Source organism: Macrotis lagotis, chromosome 4, assembly GCF_037893015.1.
Source record: "Macrotis lagotis isolate mMagLag1 chromosome 4, bilby.v1.9.chrom.fasta, whole genome shotgun sequence".
NCBI classification, from domain to species: domain Eukaryota; kingdom Metazoa; phylum Chordata; class Mammalia; order Peramelemorphia; family Peramelidae; genus Macrotis; species Macrotis lagotis.
In genome coordinates, this window is record NC_133661.1 from 49,076,472 (window position 1) to 49,098,845 (window position 22,374).

Consider the following 22,374-nt stretch of genomic DNA (forward strand, 5'->3'; position numbering starts at 1 on the left):
ACAAAGGGTGGGACACACAGCAGAAGGACAATAATTATCTGGGAACTGACTCCAAAAAGGGGCTTTTTCTAGGGAAGTTCTTGGTCAGGGTGAACCTTAGCATCCAATTCCTAGCCTCTCAACATTTACTGGACAATCACAGTAAGCAAAGGGATAGGGAAAATCTTCAATTTCAACTGGCTTTAGGATAGAAAAAGACAAGTCTGAGAAGACCGATATTGTAATTTTCACCTTTACTTTCCAAGATAGCCAAATAATCTAGTCTCTCTGCTAAAGCTGCCATTAGAGGTACAGCAGGTGTAGCCCAACCTTGCATGTGAACAGCTAATTAAAATCACCCTTTTACAGCAGGCCCTATATGTGCACGAATGTAACACATTATCAGGACTAATTAGTAAATGTTGAAGGCTGTGTGAAAAAGCTGAACGAATGCTCTGCTCCGAGTCACAAGGTGACCTCTAAACCTGTCAGACAAGTCACGTACCTTGTGTGTCTTTTCCTGTGAAGTCACGCAAGGTTCAGCTTCACTCTGCTCCATTCATGTCTTCCCTCATTTATCTGTTCTGGTGGAATGGAAATAGGGTAGGGGTCCAAGCTCTATCACTGGGGCAGGCCAGAGTTCCATAGTTCTGGAAGGTGCACTGTCCCCACAAGAATCCCTGCCCCCTCTGGTGGCCAAAGACCTTCAAGAGGATCTTGAAGTTCAAAGCTGATTCTGAGACCTGCTATTGGCTGTGTGCTCCTTCCTCTGCCCTAGGGAAGGTACTCCCCCCAAATGGATTCTACAGCTACAAGGTGCATGCCTGTCACCAAGTCAATCATCTGTGTTTACTTAAAATGCTACTATTAACCAACAGGGAGCCCGGGGTGGGGGCATGCTTGTGTAGCCTAGAGAAAGATAAGGCCAACACCTCCCCACAGTATGGTAGGCTCACAAAGACCTTACCCTATTTGCTCCTTGACAGGAATTTTCAAGCACCCAAACTGTTTCTGTTCCAATCCCACACGCAAGGTCCAACTGGTCAGACTGGCTTTTCTCAATCAGGCCAGGGGAGTGAGATTGACAATGACGGTGTCAGGAATCAAGGGTCTTGTAGGCACAATTTATCATAATAATCCCACTGAAACAATAAAAGAGCCTAGGACTAACTAAGCCTAATTATGTTTGGGTTGGAATTCCAATGGATATTCATTTTAATGTTTCTGAAATCAAAGTAGGTCCCGTGGCTTCTGTTAATATTAACAGATATTTTACAGCTGCCTGAGAAACAAAGACAATAGAATTATAACCCCTCCATGACTCTCACAGCCTTTCTGGAGATCTGATTAACCCCAGGATATCACAAACATTTCCTCAATGCACTCCATTCCAAACAGACTTTTATAAACAGTTTAACCTGTGCAGATCATTCCCCCAGTATGAGTCAAACACCTTAGTGACTTGCAGCACACCCTCTTCCAGCTGGCTACTACGCATGACCAATTATTACCCCTCTCCCTACCAGGGTCAATCCTGCAGGCAACCTTTCTCCTGCCTTTTCCTCCATCCCAGAATGAGGTTGAGCCTTCTCACAGCTTCTCTTTTCAGTTCAGCTTCTTCGGTTTCTTTTTACGATCCTCACCCTGCCCTCTCCATCCCACCAGTCTCATTTGGCCAGCTGCCCACCAGGAAGCACCATACAAGCCAGTATAGGCCACAATAGAAGCTAGACCAATCCTAGATGGCACCCTAGAGTATTTAATTCCAAAGGACATGATTAGAATGCAGAGGGTCCTGAAGACAAAATTATTCCAAGGTTATAGAGTTTTCTATTCTGCTATGGGATTGAGTGCACCAACAACAACCTAGGTGGAACTGCAATTCCCTGAAGGACAGGCAAAAGGCAGCAGGCCTTGACCAGCATCTTCTCTCTGAGCCTAATGAGGACAGCTCCAGACCCTGAGCCCAGGGGCATTCTTTCTAGCCCAGCTGCTTCAATCACTAGGCCAAGAAGCAATCCTGTGGAGATGCAACCAGGCAACAGCCCCAGCCCCCTCAAGAGCCATGAGTCTGGCCACCAAATTCTTCAACACCTTCAGCTTAAGAGCTGATAGGCTCTCAACAGTGGAATTCCCATTTGCTCTGCTGCTACCTCGTCAAGGTTTACTGGTCCTCCTCTGATGTGTACCTGAAAACATTCCCAATAGGCTGTTTCCTCCAGCTGAATGGGAACAGGGATGGTCTTATTTTTCTATTTGTGTCCCCAGCACTTTGCACATGCTAAGCAACAAATAGATCTTACTCCTCCTCATTAAAGTTCTACTTAGACTAGCCTAGGGAAAAAGCACAGCTTATTCTGACCCCCAACTCATTTCTGTTTTTATGCAGAATCATTTCATTGGGCTTGGGCTAAGTCCTTAAATTTTGGACAATCCAAATACATATGACCAGTCAATAAATATTCACATTTGTGGATGTTTAATAATTTCAGTCATGTCTGAACCTTCCTGATCCCAATTTGGAGTTTTCCTAGCAAAGATATTGCAATTAATTTTACAGATGAGGAAAATGAGACACACAGGGTGAAGTGATTTGCCCAGAGTCATCCAGATAGTAAATGCTGAGGCCAGATTTGAGCTCAGCAAGAGGAGTCCTCCTGACTCCAGGTCCAGCATTCCATCTTAGCTGCTTATGGTATAAGAAGGCAGTCTTGGCCCTGGTCTATCAGAAAGATAACATAAAATGACAGACTTAGAAAACAACGACCATTTTGGTATCAACTGATCAACAGGTATTAATGAAGCACCAACTGTGTGAGAAGTGAGGACACCAGTGGAAAGAATGCCAGCTTGTGAACAACGACAATACCATCGGCACACAAAGAGCTTACAAGTACATATAAAAAGTAAGTGAATAAACACACATACACATCTGAAGTAGGGTGGGGGTGAGGAAGCACTGGTAGCTGAAGGAATCAGGAAAAGCCCCTGAGAGCTCCCTCTGAGAGAAGGGCTATATGAGGCAGGGGCAAAGGACAGTGTGATCACAGCATGCTGGTCAGACAGTGCAAGGACATGGTCTGGGAAGCTGGAAAGATGGTCTGGTGTCAGGCTGTGATGGATTTTAAAAAAGGAATGGAAACCACTGAGGTGGATTGACCAGAGGACACCCAGGAGGTCAGTTGTGTGCTTTAGACTGGGCTAGAGTAAGAAAAAATATGAAGCAGGGAGACCAGGTTCTTGCAAGGATCTGGGTAAGGGGCAACTGGGGTCTGAAATAAGCTGAAGAGAAGGGGGGGGGGGGGGGTTGATGTGAGAGATGTGGGAAAGGGTGAGACCTGGCAGGTGACTGGCTGATGCTGAGGCTGGGAACCCAGGAGAATGGAAAGATGGAGGTGCCTTAGACAGAATGGCTAGAAGAGAGGAGGGATGAGGGGCAAGGGGAATGACAATGACTTCTGAGTCACACATATAGATGACAAGTAATTCGAGGGTAGTTAATGAGGTCTACAAAAGTGAAAAGAGAAAAGAAGGACTAGGACATATCTGCATTAGGCCCACCTTCAGGGGCTTTGCTATAAAGGAGGAGGCAACATAGGAGGTGAAGAGAGAGAACAACAATACAAGGTTATACATAAAGGAGTTATAGAAAGAGAACAATATAGGGTTATATACATTTCCCAAAATCTGATTTATAGAAAACTTAAATGAGGCCTATAGACCACTCTCTTCAAATATTATGGTAAAAAGAAAACAACGAATAAAATGTCTTTACTTGAACGGAAAAAGAACTTTAAAAAAATTTAAGAAATTTTTTACCTAATAGTTCTAGATCATTATTTTTCAGAACATCCCTAGATCTTCAGTTTTCGAAGGTACAAGCCCTGTTTGCCTTGTTTACTAAAGCGTTCCTCCAATAGCCATTGTAGTATAAGGCAGTGATTTTCTTTTTCTCTTTTTGGCACTGAGGTTTGACTTACTGAGGTTCTAATAACTCATAAGCATTTGAGGCTGAATTTGAACTCAGGTCCTCCTGACTCCAGGGCCAGTGTTCTCTCCACTTCATCATCTGGCTGCCCCTCACCATGGGTCATTGAAGCCCATACCAGAAAAGTACCAGCTGTGCCAATCTCTACCAAGCTGGAAAGATGTCAAGTTGGGACCAGTGAGGGATGACACATCTGCTTCTTGAGGTCCAGAGGATGTCTCCAGGATGATGAACTTTTCTGCTACAGCAATTCTCCCAAGTTTTCTAGAGAAGGATTACTATTTACATTGGGGAAAGGAATATTCACACTTACTCAATAACATTCCCAGTTCCTGAAGTATTAGTATAAGTAGCAATCTCAAAGAATCACAGATTTAGAGCTAGAAGGACTCAACCTGGAGTTCACAAATTTTTAAAAAAATATTTTGATAACTGTATTTCAATGTAATTGATTTCCTTTGTAATTATATATGTATATATATATATATAAATAATATATTTCATTGTATACATTTAAAAACACTATCCTGAGAAAGATCCACAAGTTCCAACACAGCTTAAAGGGATCACAAAAAAGATCTAATCTAACCACTCAAAGGTTGCGCAAGTATGTAGTAGAGTGAAAATTCAAACCCAGCTCCAAATTCCCCAAATTCAGTAGTCTTTCTACTCTATATGCTGTCTCTCTGATAGTTTTGTTTTCTCTCCACTTTAAGAATATATCTTGAATTCCAATATACACTACTAAACTGTGTGGTTATGATTATGAGCATAATGCTGTTGTTCATCCTTTGTTTTCAAAGAGGATGAATGGCATTATGGGTGATTATCTTGACTTGTGTGTTAACTGGATTCAAGTGAGATAGAGTTGCACAAAGTCCTCCAGTCTCACTCTTTCTTTCAGGGTCATTAAAATTCAGTGGCAGGACAAAAGCCAAGATGACTCAACTATAAAAGTCATATTAAAGTGGACATTTAGTGCAGAATAGGGCCACACATGAAACTGCAGATCTAGATTATGTAGAGCTTGCTTTTCTTTTAGGTATACAATAATTTCAACCTGTAGCTGTCCAAGCTGTTCTGACTGCTTCTTTCTGACCAGTCTGTTCTCTTTTTTGTGTAGACTCCTCAATGACCCACATCCCCCCTTTTTTGCTAGCCTATTCTGCTTAACACCATCCCCATGCCCCCCATTGTTTTAAAGAAAGCAAAACAAATTCCTATGCTGGTGGTGTCCAACATGTGTCTTACTGTGCATCTTGAATTTATCATTTCTCTGTTGAGAGTCCTCTATTGTTGGTCAATGCACTGAGCAGTGTTTTTTCTCGTCTTTCAAAGTTGTTTTCTTCATAACTTTGTTTCAATAATTACTTATTTTCCTACTGCCTGATTACAGTCCCCACCTCACCCCAAGTTTCTATACCCAGAAGACTATTTTTCTACTGGTCAGAAGTACCAAGATAATCTCCCAGTGAAACTGTCTATAAAGGCAAACTTTCAAGAACTGGAAGCATTAAAATTTGCGTGACAATTCATTCAAGAGTACGATGTGTATTATTAACACAGGTGTTCTTGGCCAAACTCCAAGTCCTGTCACATACATTCTGTTCATCTAATCCCCCTCACTTCCATGTCTCAAATATTCAAGTTTCCCCATCTCCCCCCAAAATCAACTGAAAAGAAAAGCAATACTTTAGTCATACCTTTGGGAGGGGGGAATCAATTTTAAAGAAAAAGATACCTAGCATAGTAACTTAAAGAGTTAAAAAATAATCATAATCCTGAAAAATTCCAATGTAACAGATAAATGAGGGAGGGAGGAAGGTAGGAAAGTATGGTTAGTTTTAAAGGTATTACCTATACCTGAATAACTATTCTTGAAATAAAGTACTTGCTTGCCTTAAATAATTGTCTTAAATAAAATAAAATTAAAGAGCTGCTTGGGGAAAACTTGCCCCAGATTCTTCCAGGTGACCAGAGCAGGAAGGAGAGGCTAGGGAAAGAAAACTTGCTGACTCCCTCCCATCTTGGCACAGAGGGAAGAGCTGTCAAAAGTCAGAGTGCAATACTTGGGGTGGCTAGGTGGCGCAGTGGATAAAGCACTGGCCTTGGAGTCAGGAGTACCTGGGTTCAAATCCAGTCTCAGACACTTAATAATTACCTAGCTGTGTGGCCTTGGGCAAGCCACTTAACCCCATCTGCCTTGCAAAAACCTTAAAAAAAAAAAGTCAGAGTGCAGGGACACCCAGATTTTATCAATTTAGCTACCTACAGCTATTAAAAAAAACAAGGATCCTATATTATGTGGTGGAGAACAAAAGGAGGAAGTTAAACCAAAGCCAGCCAGAAGGAGAGAAGAATCATTACATGTTCATTAGGCAAGTCACATGAAAAGCCTGGGAGGGAAATTCAAGTAACTTTTCAGTACCTACAGAGCACCAGTTGGAGCCTTCTTTTCACTATGGAACAGCTCCCAACCCCACAATTTCCTAGCTCTCCCATCCCTAGATGTACTAACATTTGCCTCAAGCTTCCAAGGTGCCCCTCACAGCTATTTTCCCACTACAACACTGTTACTCCCTTGAAACAAGAACACTTGGTATTTCAAATCTTCATTAAAAGGAGTAAGGGATTTAGGACTAGGACCTATAGCTCTCAAGTTCCCACTTCTATTTTGGTTAAGAAAGGAAAAATGTCACCTCCCTTATACTGAGCCAACACTCTTCCTAACAAAGTAGTTTCCAACTCTTTTTTTGTCCCCATACTCTATGGTTTTCAGTAAATCTTCCCATTCCCTTTGTTCGGATCAAAAGGAAATAAATTCTAGAAATTACTATGTATGTGCATATAAATAAGCTTTTCATAAAGAAAACTTTATTTTGGACACATTTTTGGTTCATAAAATTTTCCCTAAACCAAACTTTTTCACTAACATCATTACTCTTGGAATATTTCAATATGGTAGTTATTTATCAAAAATTCCCCACATCCCTGTACAAGCAGTCTGAGGACAAGCCCCTACTCAGTAAGCCAGGCACCCCTAATGCCCTCAAGTCTTTCCAGGCCTGGACAGAGTCAGAACAGCCCAAGCTGACAGCCACCTGGCCTCCCCTTCAGGATAACTGGGAAACCTTCATTCTCTAACGTTCTGGGAATTAATAAGGGCTACAATAAAGAGTAAGCCAACTCTTCCAGGCAAGCTATCCCAGGAATATAATTAGAAGAATTTTCTTGAATCAGCACAAGGCAACCATGGGATAGTGGGTGAACTTCCATCAGATTCAGTTAAAAGCACTAGATTCAAGTCCCAGCTCTGCTACTTCTTATCTTTGTGATTGTGAGACAATCAATACATTTCTCTCAGCCTCAACTTCCTTATCTCAGTGGGGATAATGTAAATAATCAACACCTCAGAGGGTTCTTGTGAGGAGAAACATGAGAATAATAACATTTAACAAAATATTACCCAGGGCTGTCATGATGATCAAATGAAATTTTAGAGGATTAATTTGCTCCTCCGTAAAATAAAGAGATTAAGTGGCCTCTACGGCTTTTTCTAGTTCTAAATGCTAAAATCCTACATCTATGAAAAGCATTTGTAAACCACAAATATCATTTTTGTTTTCATTATGAGAATACTACATAATACCCTGATAACTTGAAAAGAATAAATGAATATACCACAAAACCTCTTTCTATATAAATTACCTCGCAGGAATAGGATACTTTGAAAGATCTGGTCCATCCTCTAAGTTTTCACATAAATAGCTTACTGTTTCATATACACCAAAGAAGTTCCTCAACAAAATCCAGGAAGTCAAGGAACCAAAACTGAGCAGTAGAGGGAGGAAGTGATTGACTCACCTGTACAGAATTCTTTGCTGGTATTCTGAGGGACCATGATCCGCCGGTAGACAATAGGTTCAGATTCTAATATGTTTTCATCATGACGGTACCGAGTAGGTCTTTCATTTGGGGTGCCCCGGGAGCGTGTCCCACTCCTTCTCTCATAAGTGTCAATCTCTTCAAATACAGCTGCTTTGTCAAAAAGGGCCAGATTCCCTTCAAAGTCAAAATCTGTGTCTGGGATCTCTTCAATGTCATCCCCAAAACATTCATCATCTTTATTCTTCATCTGGCCATTCTTTATGCCACTTTTCTTTGGAGTAGCTTGATTTGGATGTCGACTGCTAGATGACCCTTGAAGGAAAACAAAAACCATAAAATCCAAGTGGCTAATTGGTCAGATTGTCTTCTAGCCTTTCCCTTAAACTTTGGCATCTTTTGCACAAATGCAGCTAGGTTGTGCAGTGGGTAGAGCACCCTGGCATCAGGAAGACCTGAGTTCAAATTGGGTCTTAGACACTTAATAGCTGTGTGACCTTGGACAAGTCACTTAACCCCATTGCCTTACAAGAACCAAAAAACCAAACAAATGGATCCAAGAAAAATCTAGCCAGGAACAGTTGCTACAGACAGTTCTCACTTTACATAAAATTTACATTATGCATATTTGACTTTATTTAAGAAATTCTGAAAAATCCACATTCCAAAAAAAAAAAAAATCAACCCTTACTGTACAGTACTATGCTCTCTTTCTTCACTCCTTCTCCTTGGTTCAATAGTTCATGGTCTCTCCCTCACCACCTAACCCAAAAACTCCTCCAAGTAAAAGCAGAAGAATGGACATAGGAGAAACAGTCATGGCTGATGCCCCTAGCTTGGTTTGAGATCTCCAATGCTGGAAGAACATTGCCCTATTACTCCAACTTGGGTCCAGTCTTGGGTACTTCATGCATTGTTCCTTCTCCCCCTCTCCCCCCATGTCACCAGCCCTCTTCTGTCTGTGTCTGAGTCCTATGTTTGCCTCCAGTGTGTTCTGGGAACACCCCCATATAGTTGGCCCCTGCCACAAGCATGCCTCCTCCTGCTCTTGCTTCTCTATCTATGCCCATGGACCCCCTTCCCACCTCCCACCCTTCTCCACATCTGTAAGCAAATTTGTGTAACATAAAAATCTCTTTACTTTAGAGGTCTGCAGAATGGTTCACTTACATAAACCAAGAACTATCTGGATAGCCAAGTCCAAGAAGGTCTCTATAACTTTGTGATGGAAAGGTAGTTACCCTATAAAAATGCTTTTTGTCTGTTGAGCAGAGACCAGATACAATCACTGCTATCCCTTCAGGGATCAGAATAGTTCTTGAGCTCTTTCACCCTCCTTCTTGATCTTGATTAGACTCTCCCCACTTCTCCTTCAAGTGACCTATCTCCCTGTATCCAGTCTCTCCAACTCCAGGCCACCTTCCACAAAGCTGCCAGAATCATGTCAGCTCTCTGCTCAAGAAGTGAGCTCTTAACCTCTTAACCTCTCGGATAAAACATAAATTCCCTTATTTGGCATTTAAAACCTTCACAATTTGATTCTGGCCTAACTTTGCAGGCTTCTTTGCAGATAGATGTAGCTCTTAGAAGAGGAAGCCAAGGCAACAGTAACTGAGTAACAAAATGGGAAATAAAAGTATTCTTTCATTATCACTGCTCCTAGTTTTGACCTCTGGAGCCAAACAGCTCAACTATGAGATGACTGTCTTTCAAAAACTTAAATCTCCCACCTGACTTTTCCTTCCAAATATGAGCAATCACCACCATGATCTCAAGGCCCCCCAAAATGCTTTCCCAGGATACCTTCCAGTTTGTGCACAGCTGCCCACATTTTTGGTGCCCAGAACAGAGGGCAGGCACTCTCCCCCGCTGGCTGCCATATCACACAGAGAAGTCACTCACACCCCACTACTGGTCAGAGGAGCAACCTCCTCCAGTGACAGACTATTCCTATTCCACATTATCTTTATTCAATCATTCATTCAACATCATTTATTAAGTGCTGATTAAATTCTAGGCCCTGTGCTAAGAACTGAGAATACAACTCCTCTCTCGGGGAGTTGATATTCTATTGGGAGAAAAACTGCAAGTATACAGATACAGGAAATTACAACCAAAATATATGCTAAGAAGATACAAATCATTCCCAAAGGTAACAGAGGCAAAGGAGAGAACCTGACTTGGCTTCTGGTAGGAGCTTCAGCTAAGCTTTGAAGGAATTCAAATATTTTAAGAAGTTGAAATGAGGAAGGGAGGCATTCAAGGCATAGGGATTGGCTTGGGCAAAGGAGTGGACATGGAATATGGAGCACAGTAAATGGGGAACACCTAGTGGGCCAAATTGGTTGGGAGGCAGAATAAGGGGGTATAATGAGGAAAGAAGCCTGCAAAGTTAGGCCAGAATCAAATTGTGAAGGGTTTTAAATGCCAAATAAGGGAATTTATGTTTTATCCGAGAGGTTAAGAGGTTAAGAGCTCACTTCTTGAGCAGAGAGCTGACATGATTCTGGCAGCTTTGTGGAAGGTGGCCTGGAGTTGGAGAGACTGGATACAGGGAGATAGGTCACTTGAAGGAGAAGTGGGGAGAGTCTAATCAAGATCAAGAAGGAGGGTGAAAGAGCTCAAGAACTATTCTGATCCCTGAAGGGATAGCAGTGATTGTATCTGGTCTCTTCTCAACAGACAAAAAACATTTTTATAGGGTAACTACCTTTCCATCACAAAGTGAATAAGCTGAGTCCCTTAGGTTTAATCTAAATAAGAACAGCGGGGAACCTACTGTCCAAGGTACTTAAAACTCTGGGTCTCAGACTCACTCGGATCAACTTGTGACCCATTTGGAATTGACATTCTTCTCTGGGTGTCCTGTTTGTTTTGTTTTCCTGCTTGTTTTACTATCTAACTACAGAAGCTCAGGGAGTACATTAAAATGGGGCCAGGGAAGAGCTCTCAGGTAATGATTAGAATAATTTTTAAACCATAGTATTTAATTATTCTAATCATTACCTATGTAAATGTTTGAGCTACAGCTTCAATGGTAAAACACAATCAAGCACAATGTTCCCAACATTCCAACAAACTTTAGTACAAATAGTGTCATGGCAGTGGACACCCTGTACATAGTAAGTGCACTTCCTTTGGAGTCAAAGGTCCTGGTTTCCAAGTCCAGCCCTAGAGATCTTAGACAAATTTCTTTTCCCCTCTAAGTCTTAGTTTCTTCTCTGTGAAGTGAACAAGCTGCACCAGATGATCTCTGAGATCCATTCCATATCTAAATATAAGAACCTAAGTATCCATTTTTTTTTTTAGTTTTTTGCAAGGCAATGGGGTTAAGTGGCTTGCCCAAGGACACACAGCTAGGCAATTATTAAGTGTCTGGGGCCGGATTTAAACTCAGGTATCCATTTCTTTCAACGAGAACTTCTTCCTGGGACTCAGAAGCCCCACTTCCCTATCCCCCCCACTGCAAAGGCAGGAGAGGAAAAAGAGAAACAATCAGGATTTCCTGGATATAACTGAAAAAAACATTTTCTACAGCAAATGTAGTAGAAATATGACTATTGTGTCTTGTTCAATAGAACTATTAGAATTATTTTGTTGACATACAATGGGTCAAGTGAGCTTTGATCTTAAACACTGTAACAGTTTCCACATTCATCAATTTATAAAGAATTCTTTAGAACACAACTGTAGTAAGCTAGAGAGTGCCTATATTTAGGACCAATCTTAAATAATAATATAAAACTGGTGACAAGTCAACAGTGCCAGAAAAAGAATTCACCATTAAGGCATTTCCTAACTCAAGGAATAGCTGGTGTGCTTAGTATGTCCTGAAGATATGTGGCAGCAACATGGGGTTGAATTCAAAGAAATATAGCATCTAGAAACAGTAAAATAATAATAATTTTGCTGTACTGTGCTTATCACACCATTTTCAGAACCAAGCATTTAGTCATGTGTTCTACATCTGAAGAAGGATTTTATCAAAATGATTATATACAGAGGGGGAATGACTGAGGCTGCCAAAGGGGGAACCAACCTATGTTTTACTTGGAATGGTTGGAAAAACTGAGACTGTCAGACCAGAAAAGGGAACAATTATTTGAAGAGCTGCCATGTGGGAAATGAGACTTACTCTATATAATAACAAAATCTTCCCTCCTCCCCATACTTGCCAAAAACCAAATAGGAACAATGATTAGAATTGATATAGAGTTCAATTTTAGTTCACCATAAGGAGGCACTTTCTATTAGGACTGACCAACAATGGAAATGAAAAACCTTATGAAATAAAGAGATCTAAAATAGGGATGGTGAACCTGCAAGAGTATTGTAAAGGGGAGACCTATCCCAGGGTGGGATGTCAGGTTAGAAGATCTTGGGAATCCCTTTCTACTCTAAGATTCTCTTTAATTAGAGTCCCATGTATATGAGATGCTGTTATTTTTCACTCTAACAGACATGAGGGGGTATAATGGAGATGACCAGGGATTTGGAAAGGTGTAGGCTCCTGTTCCTGCCATTTAACCTCACATTACTTAGAGAACTCTCTAGGACAATCTGCATTGGTAGAAGGAAATTCCTCACCAATTCCCTATTGCAATGAAACTGGGGGGAAAAGATCATTATAAGGGAAAAATAAATTGATATTAACCTCTCCTATATGCCAGTAAGGCACTTGTCTGAACTGTCTTCAAAGTTCAATGGCGTCAAAAGCTAAAATACTAAAATTCTCATCTTTTCCTCCAATAGCAATTCAAGTCAACAAACACTGATTAAGGACCACAATGGGGGCAGCTAGGTGGCACAGTGGATAAAACACCAGCCCTGGAGTCAGGAGTACCTGAATTCAAATCTGGCTTCAGACACTTAATAATTACCTAGCTGTGTGGCCTTGGGAAAGCCACTTGCCCCCATTTGCCTTGCAAAAACCTTTAAAAAGAAAAAGGACCATCATTAACCAAGCACTTGCTCAAACAGTTCCTGATCCCTAGGAGTTCATAGTCTATGGGGAAAACAACATGAAAACAAGATATAAACAAAAAAAATTGAAGATGATCAATAAAAAAGTGTATTAAGTGCATTAGGGAAACAGCCAGAAATGAGGAGAGGGATTATTTCAAGCTTGGAAGGCAAACTGTTGCAAATGCCTGGAAGACAAGAAAATTAGTGTCCTATGTGAGGTCAGTGTCTCTGGGCTGCAGTCTGACAAAGAGAACAGGTAGGATTAAGTTACGAAGGATTTTAAAAATAGTAGAGTTGCTGGAACTGTTTGAATGTGGGGAGTCATGGGGTGAGACCTTTCCTTTTAAGAAAATGGATTTGACAGCTGGGTAGAAGACTGACTGGAACAAAGAAGGCACCAGAGGTAGCCAGATCCCCCTAGGCCTGCACCAGAGGTTATCCCTGACAGAGCAGAGAAGATGCTATGCAGCTGTAGAACTGACAGAATTTGACAACAGATTAGTCATGGCAATATGGTAGAATAGAGAAACAACCTCAATTTGCAATTTTGGATGACTTTGAGTGTGGTGGTACCCTCAACACTAAGAGAAAAGTCAGGAAGAGAGGGAAGGGACTAAAAGGAAAATAAAAGTTCAGATGGGGATGTGCTGACTTTAAGACTACGAGACATCTGATTTGAAGACTGCCTCTGGTGCAAGTGCTTGCTATACAAGCCTGGATCTTTTACAACAGTTAGTCATCTGACTTAAGCTTAAGGAATCAGTAAATTGTATTGTATATTATCCTAAATTAGCCAATACATTTCTCATAGAAGGTACAATGTCCCCCTAAATCATCACTAATTTGAAAATAACATACCAATAATGTTCAAATGAGGAAATTAGGTGGCACAGTGGATAGAGTGCCAGCCTGGAGTCATGAAGATGAGTCCTCCTGAGTTCAAATCTGATCTCAGAGACTTACTAGCTGTGTGATCCTGGTTAAGTCAATTCACCCTATTTGTCTCATCAGTATTTGTCTCATCAGTAAAATGAGACTGGAGATGGAAATGGCAAACCACTCTAGTATCTTTGCCAAGAAATTCCCAAATGAGAGTACAACTGAAACAAATGAACAACAACAATGGTATTAAAAGTATTTCTGGTAAGCCGGAGGAACCAAAACAACAGACCTCCCAAAGTACCTATTCTATTACAAAGATAATAGGGTTTGGACATAGTGGTAGGAGAGGGTGTTCCTAAAGCTTCCCACTACTACATAAAGCTTGTTTCTTGAAAAATCTAACTGCCTGAAATTAGTCCTTGTTTGACTAATTTCATAGGGATGAGAAATCACTCAAAACTCAAAACAGCATCCTTATCCCCTCATTCTGAAATTTCTTATTCTGATCCAAGTTGCTAGTTTAAATAAATAGGTTTTAAAATAATCTGAGGTATTTGAATGCTTCCCAAGTTTGTTCACTCCTTAATCTGTTTACAAATTCCTGAATGGGTCATGCCTCTCCCAGCACTTGGGAGACCTGAGACATCTCACAATTACTGAAGGATGGAACAGTAGCTGGAGCACAGTCCCAGGAAGTTATAAGTGATTATCCAAGTTTTACAAGGGTCTGAACTTGCTCACCTATTATACAAGCAATAATAGAGAGAGGATGGAATTTCTGAGAGAATGAGAGGGTCAGAAAGCCACATTGAGTCAGTGTATCCATTGTTCTCAAGCAGCTGAAGACAAAAAGCCATCAATATTTGTAAAAGGAGATAATCATACCTGGCTACCTACATTAGAGTTGTAGGAAAGAGTAAATTAAATAATTTAAGTAAAAGGGACTTGTAAATCACAAAGTATGAAAAAAATGAATAAATTAACAACATACATTTAGACATCTGCCCCTTACAGAAAAATGGTATAGAATAGCAAGTCTGAGATCAGGTTTATGCTCCTGGAAAGAATACACCTGACCATGATGACAGAAGAAGTAAAGCAATGACTACTGGACTTCATTAAAGTCAAATCCATTTCCAGCAAGTCTCAATGCAGGGTGCATGGTCTGATGCCAAGAAAACAAGCTGTGAGGGAACCAAAACCACTGAGAAGTAAGTCCATGCCATACTGGATTCTGAGCTGAAAGGAAAGCAGCAGATCTCGCCAAGCACTCTAAGAGCCAAGAGCATGTCCCCACTATCCCTGTCTGTTGAAGAGATTGAAGCAGAAAGTTCACCCTCATGAGGGTTCAATAAATGACTACAGAATGAAAGGAATACTACTAAGACCATATGTGATTCCATAGGCTGAGCAGCCTAAAGCAGTTTGACCTAAGAGAGACAAACCCAGAAGCCCCTGGTCCTATAAGCTAGAGACCAGCAAGCCCCCACTGTCTCTGTGGCCTTAAGCACTCAGCCAACACAAACCCAATCTAGGCTTCTACAGCTGAACCAATACCCAACTGTTGGCAGACAGGGGTGTGTTCCTGGTACCCTGAACTGGGCCCCAAGTGGTTGGGGGGGGGGGGGGAGAACAGGAGATAAGAGAAAACCTGGAGAGACAGAACATCTGGTGCCAAGACTGGGCCACTTTCCAGTCACATCATTCAATGAGGACTCTGTCTGACCCTGAAAAAAACGCTCATCACAAAAAACATTCAGCAATGTTTGCTCTGTCATGTTTTTTAAAGCCCAACTTCCTCTGAAGAAGTCCAGGGGCAGTTTTGTAATGGTAACAATGGTTCAATAAACCCAGAAAACAAATTAAACATTTCACAAGTTATATTATTGTCAACTCAAATCATAAAAGGTTGAAATTAGCCCATTAAACCCGAAACAGAGGAGACAGATAGAAGAAATAAGACTCAAGTCAGGAAACCCTTGCTCTAATCCCAGCTGTATCCAAATGAGCTGTGTGACTCTGCCTTAGCATTCCTCTCTTTAGGCTTCAGTCACCTCAACTCTCTGTGGGCATTTATGCCTACGCTGTATAATTTGTATTTTAATATTCAAACTATTTATATTATATAAGGATAGACTGATTCTTGTTTTTCTTTTTAAAAAACTCTTAACTTAAATAGCTTTAAAAATATTGTCTGGGAGCAGTTAGGTGGTGCAGTGGATAGAGCAAAGGCCCTGGAGCCAGGAGGACCTGAGTTCAAATCTGACCTCAGACACTTAATCATTACCTAGATGTGTGATCATGAGCAAGTCATTTAACCCCATATCTTGCAAAAAAAATATTGTCATGGATACAGACTGACATGTCATGATTACTAGGAATCTAGAAATATATTCTCGATACCATAGACCAAATATTCCACTTTTATTAAGATAGTTCTTGGTCCAGAGCTTAGACTTTCTCGCTTGCTTTAGACTCTGCAACCTATGGTGATTTGAAAGTCTCCTTTAATTGCAGCCAGGCAATAAATCCACTTTTTAGTATTTATATCTGTATTTGTCCTACAATTACACTTTCACCAACCTTCATTCTAAATTAGACTCCATCACAGTAACAAACTGCCCATAATTTTTTCTAAAGAAACTTCCCACAGTTTCTTAAATTGAGCTGAATTCTCCAGGAACCCCATCTCATCTAAACTCCAGACCACCTCATTCCTAGCCTAGTACACAGTAAATGCATAATAAATGTTTATGAAATAAAATAATTTCTCCTGAAATAATGTGCTCCTAGATTCTGAAGGAAACAAGTATTTATTTATTTCTTGCCTCCTATGTGCCAGAACCTGGAATAAGCACTTTCCAAATCTGGTCTCATTTGATCCTACCAACCCAGCCCTGGAAATAAATGTTTCCAGCTGAAGAAGAAAGCATAGAAGTTTCCCATCATTTATACTACTTATTTGCCTTATGTTGTAGTTATTCATCTATATGTTCTATCTTTCCTACTGGACTGTAAGCTAAGTAAGAACTATATCATGTACAGCTTTAGAGTACTTCACAGCATCTTAAATATTATAGACATTCAATAAACATCTATGGAATGAATGAATAGAAACAGATGTGAAAGAGAAAGAAAAGCATATCGCCTCAAAAGTTGTAAAAAAGAAGAAAAAGCAAATAGCCTTAATCTCTTGGGGGGAGGGGGAGTCAAGTAAAAAATTGTGCTTAAGAAATGATATGGGAGCTAAGGGCTATCAACACCAACTAAGGAGAAGATGAAGAATATAAGTCTGAGAAAACAGGCAGAGTTTGGCCATATTAAACATGAACTAGAAACAAGGACATCTTGAGAAAAACAATAGAGATGAATGCAGAGTCTGGGAAGTAGAAAGGGTTTAATAAATGCTGAAATGAAATGAACTGAAATAGAGGGACACAAGTGGAAAGGTGCTCTGGGAAGTTGCCATGTATAAGTGAAAACTGAAACTATGGGATCATAGAATAAGCAATCATGCTCCTAAGGAGATGATAGAGAAAGAAGAGGATAAAGATCATAAAGAACAATTGTGCAAATCAAATATATAATTAGATAAAAATGAACAAACCTAAATTCTCTTTGGCCAACCAGTCTCCTCAAAACCGTGAGAAAACTTCAAGTAATAAACTGGAACTCCTGAGCCTTACTAGTACCAAAAGTTTAGTCCATAATCAATAAATATTGCTCTTTTTAACATAACCAATGATTAGCTATTCCTCCAAACCAAACAAAGGCTTCCAATACCCTGAAGGAAGCTGGCTAATTGGTTCAGAAAAACAAACTCTGGGCAATCAGGTTGCCCTAGCTTTGCAGGACAGAGCACTATGAAAACAATTGTAGGCAGGATAGCTGACAAGTTTTCCTCCCAAAGCCAAAGCTTTGTCCCAGCAATAAATTAAAAAACAAAACAAAATTCAACCTAGGATTCGAAAGAGACCTTTAAATGGGTTCCCAAAGATACTCAGGCCAGAAGTGGTTTCCATTTAGGGCTCAGGAAACAAAACTTCCCTATATCCCAAATATGGAGCTACATCCTTATAGGTCCTCAGCCATCCCAACCTCCCTCAGAAGTCAAGATTTAAACTCTTAGGAAAGACAGCTATCTCAGAAATTTTGCCAAAAACAAGAAACGATATTGGAGAGGTAGAAATTGGAGAGGTGAAAAACGATGAGGTGTCAGAGATCACTAAAAGAAAGATCAATGGAATTAAAAAAAAGATAATGGCAAATGTTTTCATCTCATTCTTCACTTCCTCATAACTTAACAAATCACTGGACAGTTCTGGCTTGGCTGATGTCCCTATATTAGGCCAATTAAACAGAATGATGCCTAGCTCTGTACCAGTTTGGCTGGATGCCGCAGAATAAGAAAAGTGCTTTTACACAGTGCTTTCCAGAGCACCTTTCTATTATAGGAATTAGGCAGTGGAGATCTGTGGAGTACTAGTCTTCCTGTACCCATCCCTTACCAGGCTTTCCCTGTCAACCATTAGCAGCAATGGCCCCACTGCCAGGGGTATATGTAACCCATTGTTGTGTAACCCTAGCTGTTAGTGGTTGTTTATTGATTTCTGTCACACTAAGATTATAAAGGGGAACTTTGTCCTAGGCTTAACATGGAGAAAGCATCTGAAGGTCAAGTGGCCACTATTTTAAACTCAGTCATGATAGTTTTCATGAGAAATGTCTGGTAACATCTGGGATATTACTCACTAGACTTCCTCACTTCCACCTTCTTAGATTCCCACTGCTAAGATTCTTGTTTGTTTAACCTGAAGCAAATCCAAAGGAGTTAAGAAGTTCATAAAATTGGGGAACCTCTGAAAAAAATCAACTTTAGTTCCAGGAAGGCTAAAAGAAAAGAGCCCAACAGGAGCTCCACTGTTACACAGAAAATCACACTAAAATAAGGTGACAATTAGTATCCCTTTAATTCATGGGGGGTATAAAACTTTTTAACTCTCTCCTTAATTATAAATTAGGAGCAAAAGGAAGCAAAGATTAAAGCAATTCCTGCCCATAAGCAAGGCTTCCCTTTATCAAACTCTATAGATAAAAGAGTCCTATATTTCAGTCCCTTAAATCTTTATTCAACTAATTCACTGGGTAATTATCTTCAGTTAGATTAAGAAATAACAGATGAGATTGGTTCAATACTTGGGCTCTTTGTACCTTCAGTTCTGTCACTTCAACGCAAGTAAAGAAGCCAGGAACTTGTTTATGTGAAGCCTTCTTTGAGCAGGCAACACAGTACATGGAAAAGAGCACCTGCCAAGGAAGTCAGATCACTTAGGTTCAAAATCTGGTTCATTTACTAATGCGCAACTCCATTTTTCTGGGACTGAGATTCCTGTAAAATGAAAGGGTTGGGAAAAATGATCTTCAAGGACTCTTCTAGTTCTAAGGTCCTATGTGTCTACATAAGAGATCAATGAAGTAACTCACCTCAATTTACCCTGTTTCATGGTTCCTCCTAGGCCCTAAGTCAACCTGCTGATGGGGAGGGCCATGCAAAGTTTTACATCTATTAACATATATACATTTAAATATCCATTTACTATTGAAATAAGAAATTAATCTTTTGGAGCAACCCAGTGCCTGGGCCTACTAGAAAAAAAATATCTCTGAAAGCACTTTCTGGAGCCATAGTAGCAAGTTCCCTTTGAGGTCCTGCCCATTACCTCCACTGCTGCCAAACTCTGAGTAAAGTCTTGGTCCACCTGAATCACCCCAAAAGGGCAGTAACACCTTCTTGGATTGTGGAACTCACAAATGACCTGATCTTGAAAATCAAACAGGGTCTGAAGCAGCTGGCAACTGAGGGGGACTGCTATTCCCAAGACCCCTGGACTGAGACAACAACAGCAGAAGAGCACAGATCTAAGAATCAGATGTAGGTTAAGGTTCGCAGTTACTCCCTCTAGAAACTAAGCCTTGGGGTGGCTAGGTGGCACAGATAGAGCACTGGCACTGGAGTCAGGAGTACCTGAGTTCAAATTCGGTCTCAGACACTTAATAATTACCTAGCTGTGTGGCCTTTGGCAAGCCACTTAACCCCACTGCCTTGCAAAAGAAAAAAAAAGAAAAAAGAAACTAAGTCTTTTATTTCTCCTTGCTACTGCTCTCCCAGTTTGTGTTCATGGAAGTAGCAGCTTTTTTTCTTCCTTAAATGCCTAAAAATATTCAAGCTTTAAGCTGTGGTGACATTTTGCTAGCTATTATAAAAATTCCTGGGACTGCAATTTATTTTGTTTTGATTACTGGTTCAGTTGTCTGATTGATCAAAAAGTCAGTAACAGAAAATGACATATTTGGCAGTCTAAATCTCTGGGGATGACTGAAGACACAGCCTAGATAAGATCTTCCTGACTCTATTTCCCCATTGTGCTATTTCCTTTCTGGAAAAGGAAAATTTCCCACCTGGTGAATCTTGAGCCTTGCCTTTAATACAGTGACTACATAAATTGGTTCATGCCTAAATCAAACAGACCTAATGGAGTTTTTCCCTTGTTAGAGAATAACTATCCCTTTTATAGAAAATTTCCATAATCAAGAAATTTTATAAATTAAACACTAAATCTATACCAATCTATTAGATAAATTAAAATCAAAATCATTGGCCTTCAAGGATCTCCCCACCCTTACTGGCCAAAAGGAGGTGATATTGAAAGAGAATTATGAATTTCACATTGATCAATATATGTGTAATGAATTTATTAATAGTTTAGTTTTAGAGATCCATTTTCCCAGCAGACTCTGGCTTGAAACTAAGCGAGTATAATACAGCCTTAATTGATCAGCCCCTTATAAGTCTGCATTCTTTCACAGAACAGTGTTTACTTGTGTTAAGTGAAGTAAATAAAAAATTGCAAAACTTGTTCCCATCATGGAATCCTGGTTCTATGCCCTGAGGAGGGGTAATCACCCTCCTCCCAAAAAAATTTGCTGTGCCTAAGAAACAATCACTAAGAACTGTTGTATTGTCCTCCAACTTACCAGAGAAAACCACTCAAGCCCCCAAAATAATTTTTTTGTGATCCACTTTCCCCTTCCCTTCTGACTTATGATTCATGTATAATCTCTGCCTTCACTATAGCAAGGTGGAGTTCTAATCAGGGGAATCCCAATTTGCAAATCTGTTCCTTAAAATGAAAGCAATTAATTAAATCTCTACTAGAATACTGGTACTTTATCTCTGGTTTGCTATTTCCCCTAGGTCAGAGACCAGTTCAGTAAAATTCTGTTAACATTCTCTTGGCTCATTCTAAGTTTTAAAGATGAGCTTCTTTGAAGAGGCTCACATTAAACCTCCGAGGGTGCCATCTCACCTCCAAGTCTATGCTAATGGGCTGGGTGAGAGAGGTGTAATAGAGCCACTGCAGCTAACTGCTAGTGGTCCTGAAAACATCTGACCAAGCACTTATATCAGCCTGGGAGGAAAGGACGACAAAGACTGTTCATTCTAAATGCCAGAAGCTGCTGGAAGAGGAAAGTGACATGCCCATGTTCAGACAGCTAGCTTCAGAGAGGCTGGATCCTTAGATCAAGTCTCTTGAGGAAGAGTCTGGGATCTTTGTACAATACTCCATCTTAACAAATCACTAAAGGTCTATATCAAGACAAGATTAAAAACCATAATTATTCTCCAGGACCATTTATTTATTATGATAGTGTCCAATAAGGGCCCAACTAAATGAAATTCTTCATTTTAGCAGAGAATACCTTAATTTGGCTCATTTATAATGTTGTACATTACTTAAAATTAGTAGAATATTCTCTATCATATCCTAAGTACAAAAATACCAAAATAAAATGACCTGTCCTATGAGAAAAATTCAAGAATTCTCATGAGAAATAAAAGATGTCTTTAAATTTTTTTCACAACCAATAAAAGAAAAGCAATTTGTAACTGAAGACAAACTAAATAACAGGGCAGTTAGAAGGTTCAGTGAATAGAGAGAGCACTGATCTTGGAATCCATGAGTTCAAATCTGGCCTCAGACACTTACTAGCTGTGTGACCCTGGGCAAGTCATTTAAGTCTTTTTTGCCTCAGTCTCTTCATCTGTAAAATGAGTTGGAGAAGGAAATAGCAAACGACTCCAGAATCTTTGCCAAAGACACTCTAAATGGGGTCACATAAAGTTGGACAAGACTGATATGACTAAACAACAACAAGAACAAATTGAATTCCTAAAGCATGCAACTACCAAGCACTCGTTGTTCTTCTTTCTGGGCTATAGTAACGTGGAAGTTGGACAAGGCAGCCAATCGGTCTTTACCTACACCTACTAGATAAAAAGTTCGATCTTCTTTGATGATGGACAAGAACCAATCAATCAACCATACCTCCTACTAACTCACATTTAGTTAGACATTGATGGATAATTTACAAAATGCTCTATATACATTACTTCATTTAACCCTCACAAGTTTGTGATACAAATTCTATTATTGTCTTAATTTTGCAGGTGAGGAAATTGAGTCTCAGAGAGGTTAAGTGACTTAAGTGATCTGGGTCACCCAGAAACTATCAGAAGAGAGATTCAAACCCAAGTCTTCCTGACATCAAGTCAAGTACTGTACCACTGACCCACACCATCTCACCCAGTGCTGTTCATATTTTTCCACACAACA

The 22,374-nt window shown here is 40.1% G+C and overlaps 1 protein-coding gene across 6 annotated transcripts in view; it reads right to left on the minus strand.

Annotated features, from left to right (window-relative positions):
- The window catches only part of EDC3 (enhancer of mRNA decapping 3), a 56,976-nt gene that overhangs the window by 25,482 nt on the left and 9,120 nt on the right, over positions 1–22,374 (minus strand). For all 6 annotated transcript variants that reach the window (XM_074232733.1, XM_074232732.1, XM_074232729.1 and 3 more), the window contains one exon: positions 7,832–8,167. In XM_074232733.1, coding sequence (XP_074088834.1) covers positions 7,832–8,167 — 336 coding nt within the window. The remainder of the gene's footprint in view (positions 1–7,831; positions 8,168–22,374) is intronic.